The 6,399-nt window shown below is 34.0% G+C and overlaps 1 protein-coding gene across 1 annotated transcript; it reads left to right on the forward strand.

Annotated features, from left to right (window-relative positions):
- The first annotated feature begins 2,731 nt into the window (after positions 1–2,731).
- LOC140989485 (GRF-interacting factor 1-like) lies at positions 2,732–6,034 on the forward strand. The gene is made up of 4 exons (XM_073458681.1): positions 2,732–3,236; positions 4,342–4,418; positions 5,260–5,338; positions 5,426–6,034. The coding sequence occupies exons 1-4, from the start codon at positions 3,156–3,158 to the stop codon at positions 5,831–5,833; spliced, it is 645 nt and encodes a 214-aa protein (XP_073314782.1). The 5' UTR covers positions 2,732–3,155; the 3' UTR covers positions 5,834–6,034.
- The last annotated feature ends 365 nt before the right edge of the window (positions 6,035–6,399 follow it).

Here is a 6,399-nt window from a genome sequence, read left to right on the forward strand (position 1 = left end):
AGGTCTTATAAAAGTTTGTGTTTTCAAAAATACCCTGATCGAGCTATAAATCCGAGGTGTTTGGCCCGATTAACAACATCATTGAATTTTGAAGAGCTGATATCTCCTCTTAGTTTTATTATATATATTCCTTATTTCCACCAAACATTTTCCCTTTAGACAGGACACCATGATTTGTACTAGGGTTTGTGATTATAATTATGAAGTGCGTCCCATTATATATCACTATCGATAACAAAGTTTTATTGGTAACCATTCCATGGAATTATTAACGATCCTACATTCCTAATTTGTCTTGCCGTCATGTAAATTAAATCAGTATTGATACATATATATTACAATTTACAGGGAAGCAGAATTTATTTTAATATATTCCATTCTTCATTGGTTGACACAGAAAATACCTTCGATCGTGTTTTATATATGCAAGCTAAAACTAAAGCTAAACTCCTTAACTAATTATCAATTAACTATATATTAACCAACTATTAATCGTTTAATGCACCAACTATTAATAGTCTGATACTCCCGTCGAGATGGACAGTATTCTTTACAGACATCTTGGATGTTAATTGCGATAAACGAGATAATGGGTCGGAAGTGGTTTTGCGAAAATGTCGGCGAGTTGTAAATATGAACGGATGGGCATGACTTTTATTGATCCTTCTTTGATTTTATCACGTATAAAATGATAATCAATTTCGATGTGTTTTGTTACGTTGGGAGATATCGGATTTAAATCTACTGGGAGACACTCTTTTCCTAGCATATATGTAAACCCGAAGCTTTACCAATGGAACCACGGAATCGCTTTACTTCCAGTGATGGTGACACCCTTGCAGACATCAGTCAATATCATTTGTGTTTCATATATGCAGACTAAAACTAAAGCTAAACTACTCAACTATCTATCTATCAATTAACTATCTATTAACCAACTATTAATCGTCTAATATTACATATAAAAATTAAAATATATACCAAATTATACTATAATTTAATCTCGAAAAACTTAAAATGCAGAAACCAACGAGGGTGTCGAGCTCGAGCTCTTAGACCAGGCACATAAATTATATGCAGCTCGCCCAGTACTAAATTCCGGCACCAACTCGATGACGTCAAATCTCTTATTTTTGTTAGAATAAAATTAAAAGAAAAACTCCGACTTCGACCCGAAAGATTTGAGTTGCAATAAGATCATAACGAAAAACATTTATTTCTTCATTTATGTAAGGTAGAGATAGAAAAAGAGAGCACTGATTATGCTCCTGTTTAAGATAGAAGATCGGATTCGGGTCAGCCCACCAGAAATCCCCCCTCCCCCGTCGCTTTGGGCTACGAGTCAAGAAGTGAGAGCCACGTCAAAAATGAGAGCGTGGGAGACACTTATGATCAGAACAGAAGTTAATCCATTCAACGGTAAGGATGTGGCGCGTGGATACTGTGTAAAAAGACAGTGACGTCATGGGTGAGTGAGTGACCAATCGTAGGTGTGAGAACCGAGGTGGGGGCGGCTCAAGAACCAAAGACTGTTGCATGTCTCTTACGTGGTTATTTGTGTCCCCCTATTAAATTATTATTATTATTATTCATTTTAATAATAATATTATTCATTTTAATAATAATACGTCATGTAATAAAAACATTGGCTTAAACATGTATATCTAATTAATTAATTATTGACAAAAATTTGTGTGAGACGGTATCACAGATCGTATTTTATGAGACATATCTCTTATTTGGGTCATCAATGAAAAAGTATTAATTTTATGCTAAGATCATTACTTTTTATTGGGAATATTGACCCGTCTCATAGATAAATATTCGTGAGACCGTCTCACAAGAGACCTCTTCTTAATTATAATGTCATGATAAAGAGATCGAGATCACTTTTATTTCACAAGAGAATTCAAATAAAATCATAAAATTGTAAAGATATGATTAGATTATTTTTAACCAACTATTTAGAAAATAAATAAATAAACTAAAGATAATAACTATTTTTTTAAGATTAAAAAAATATTGGAAAGGAGTCGATGCGAATGAGTTTAGTCTTGTAAAATAAAACGCATAATAAATAAAATAAATTCAAACTTACAGCCATGGCTAGGCGCTAGCTAGAAACGAATAATTCTTTTTGTTGTACTACGCTGCATGGCTTTTTATATTTCTTTATATTATATTTTTTTAATTTATATATAAATGCTTTTGGGAAAGCATCAAGTCACGTCCTAAGCTCATGTCCACATGACTGTATAATAGAAACTATTTTTTTATTTTTATTTTACAAAAATTTTTTACTTAAGTTGTTATAAAAGTTTATATATTTTGAGTTTTTATAAAATATTTTAAACATTTATTTTGAACTAATGTAAGATAGAGTATGACAATTATTTATCTTTCAGAACGCGAAGTCTTTGTTGTGGTTTATCTTGTGTCGAAAATCTAGAGATGATTTTTACGTGTTGAAGAGATTACTCCAATGATGTAATCACAATCTATTTTTGATTCATAAAAAAAACTAAGAATTTTGGGTGTTTAGTACGTACATCACCTCGTCACGTGACCAAGCCAAGCCACGGCTGCAGACCAAACCCCAAAGTAAAACCTCTTTTTTCTTTCTCATTACTTTATAATAATATCTCTGCGGCTGCTGCACCCCTCCCCCTGTCTCTTTCTTTTGCAGGATTCTTTTCAACCTCACGCACACTCTCTTAGGGTGTGTGAGAGAGGGAAAAAAAAAGGAAAAGAGCGTTTCTTTTTTCATCTTTTGTCATTATTTTTCACGTACTACAATGCAATTATCTGCGCAAGTAGCTAAGCAGTACAGTCTCCACACATTTCACACACACACCGATGATAATATTAATGGATTACTAAACCGTCTTCGTTTTGTTACTTGAAACCATGTCACTATTCAACATCAAGTGAAGTTTTGTTTTTGTGAGAAAACGGATAATAAACACAAAAAAAGGGAGGGGTCGTCTCATTTCTTACTTGTTGACGCATATTTTTCGTGGTCAAACTTTGCAGAAGGATTTTATATATAGCCTGTAAAATTTAATGTGTGTGGAGGGTACTGTTTTTTATTTATTTATATTATTTATTTTTTTGGTGTTATTTTATCGGTGGGGGTGAGTATAAAGAGAGAGGGTATGCAGCAGCACCTGATGCAGATGCATCCCATGATGGCGGCCTATTACCCCAGCAACGTCACTACTGATCATATTCAACAGGTTTTCTTTTGCGTTCCTTTCTTGCTCCGATCCCCTCCATTTCCTCTGATCTTTCTCTGTGTTTTCTGCTCTTTCTTTTTCACTTTTGGCATTTCTGCAAAAAAGCCCCCTTTATTGGTATATCTGACTTAACTTTGGTAGCAGAATTTTTTTTATGAATGATGTCTTTTCTAGGTTCATGGGGTCTGAATTTTCTTGATGAGTCAATATTAGAAGGCCAGCTATTATTCTTGTGGGTGTTTTCTGATAGGGATTGGTGTTTGATTGCTTGTACTGTCTTGCTAGCTGGAAAATTGTAATCTTTTTTTGGGTTTGATATTCTTGATATAAACCATTTCATCCTAAAGTTCTTGGGTTTTTTTGTACCATTTTCATTCTGTGATTTTTGGTTCCCATCTTCTTTTATAGAAAGAAATGTGTGAACTGATAGGGTTTTGTATTTGACCTTAAAACTTTGTGAGTTTAATAAATCTGGCTAAAAAGACGGTATCTTTTAATGCAATTTTTAGGTTTTGATTTGGTGGTTGTGAGAAAGAGTTGAGATGAATTCTATTTGTTCATCTTTTGTCTTTTTGCTTTGTTCTTGATATTCCATTAACAAACCCTATACACAGTGATTTTATGTACATATTCCATTCTTGTATTTTTAACCATTCGTTCTCCTGTGGGATTTTTCATTTTGTAATTTTGGTGATCTAGCTGAGTTTTCCCCAATTTCTAACCATTATACTTCTGGGGAATATGACCGTTTCTCGATTATGGTGTATTATTACTATGGCCAAAGTAGTTTACTTATAGCAGTATTAATTTATTCCTCATGTCCTCCTTTTGAGGATTTTTTATATAGTTTATGATGTGCTTATTTTCTTGTCTCATGTCCTTATTTATTTCATACGGTATCATTTTCTAATTGCCTATTTTCAAAAAGATTTTGAATTTCATTTTCTTTGATCCTTTCCTCTTGTTTGTTTTTACTTTGCTGCTGAAGCCGCTGTTTTTTTTTTTTTTTTTTTTTTTTTTTTTTTTTTTTTTTTTTNCAAATTTTAGTTGAGTTTGTCATTTAACTTCGTTTTTCTGAAGAAGCTCATTTTGTAACGTTATGCAGTATCTGGATGAAAACAAATCGCTGATTTTAAAGATAGTTGAGAGCCAAAATTCTGGGAAGTTGAGTGAGTGTGCAGAGTAAGTGAAGGAGTACTTGTTCCAATTTTCTTGGTATTTTTGTGTTATTTTGCTTGATTTGCGCATGATTACTAGTATATTTAGTTTCTGTTGACCGACCTCTTAGTTCTCTTAGTTTTTCATGACCATGGGTTCTGTGATCGTTTAGATGTAGTGTGTAAGATCACTTTCTTTTTTTTATGGTTCTTTTTAAGAAGATTATAAAAGTGAATCAATATTTTTTTTGCTTGATCTGATTTGAAACATGATGGTGGACGTTTTAAAGAACTTTCAAATTTGGCAATTCAGTTATTTGTAAACACCTGTTTGCATGTTATAATTTATGTTAGTGGCTCTTGAACTGAATACCCCAATTTTGAGCGATTTCTTGGTTATTTATGATCGATTTCTCAAGTCCAAATTGTATAATTTGAGCCTTGAGGAGCACTAGCAGACTAACACAATTGAAAGATCACCTGTGCTCGTGGTGTTCGCTTTTTTTTTTTTTTTTTTTTTTTTTTTTTTTTTTTTTTTTNTCAAAATAGTTGAAATTGGTAAATTTTGTGTCATATGGGTGATGTTGAAGCCATTTTAACTTATGAAGGTTTATTTTAGCTTTCAAACTTAATCGGCGTTCCAACGTTTTAGCTAGTACCGATCAGTACATGCAATCATCTTACTTTACTTGAGCGCTCGTTGCTTGAGATACCAAATTTATTTCCTTATATTTACCGTTTTGAACATATCCCAAATTTTTGCTTGATTTCCAAGTTCTGTTTTGTGGGCGGCCTGAGAGTTGCGACGATTCGAACAGAATTAAAATCGATCATTTGCTTGAGTCCATATTTTTAATATCTTGTAGGAACCAAGCTCGTCTGCAGCGAAACTTGATGTATCTTGCCGCCATCGCAGATTCACAGCCACCGGCCATGCACTCTCAGGTGCATTACTAGGTTTCCTGTATCTTGTCAAGTCAATCGTTCTTCTCAAATTGCATTAATTAGTTGCATTATTACTTGGTGTTGCAGTATTCTGGTGGTGGGATCATGCAGCCTGGTGCACATTACATGCAGCACCAGCAAGCTCAACAAATGACGCCACAATCTCTTATGGCTGCTCGCTCCTCGCTACTTTATGGGCAACAGCAGTATTCCTCCCTTCAACAGCAAGCCTTGCACAGCCAACTTGGGATGAGCTCTGCCGGAAGCAGTGGACTTATGCTCCAAGGTGAGCCTCATACCACAAGCGGCATTGGCAGCCTTGGTGTAGGTTTTCCGGATTTCAGCCGCAGCAGTGGTAGTGATAACCTGCTAACCACCGGACGTGCGCTTTCTGTTGGAAGCAGGCAAGAAATGGGGAGCCATTTTTCGGCTGAAGGGCGTGGAGGAGATGGGGGTGAAACCCTCTACTTGAAAGGTTCTGATGATGGAAATTAAGGTAAGAAATTGACAAATGAACTTTAGGATGTTGTGCTATATTGGGTCCGGTAAGAAACTTGTGTCGAAACTGGGAATGGTGTTGTTATGGACGTGTAATCTTCTATAGTAGAAGAACACTATTTTGGTGTCAAGAACTTTAGGTTCTCTCGAGTACTTTTGGTGATGTAATGAATGCCGTGTAAATTTATAGTTTTTTAAGTAGCGATGTTATGCTCCCGGTCGATTTTGAAGGTTTGTAGGCATCCGCTTCCGCCTTTATTTATGGATATACAAAAATAGCATCACTAGCCCACGTCATTTTTCTTTCTTGCATACTCGTATTTTTCCTTAAAACTCTTTTTCTAACTTAAAAAATTATTTCGTTCATAGTAATGATAATCAAGAAGTAAATATTTCATTTCAAAAAAAAAAAGAAGTAAATATTTAAAATTTTAATATAAAATATATTTTTCATGATATTCAATAGTAGTTAAAATGGGATGTTATATCGAAAGCCATTTCTTTTAGTATTTGATTAACATGTCTTTTGATAACATAATTAATTAAATTTGACATTATTTAAT

This window comes from Primulina huaijiensis, chromosome 12, assembly GCF_012295235.1.
Source record: "Primulina huaijiensis isolate GDHJ02 chromosome 12, ASM1229523v2, whole genome shotgun sequence".
In the NCBI taxonomy this organism is placed as follows: Eukaryota; Viridiplantae; Streptophyta; class Magnoliopsida; order Lamiales; family Gesneriaceae; genus Primulina; species Primulina huaijiensis.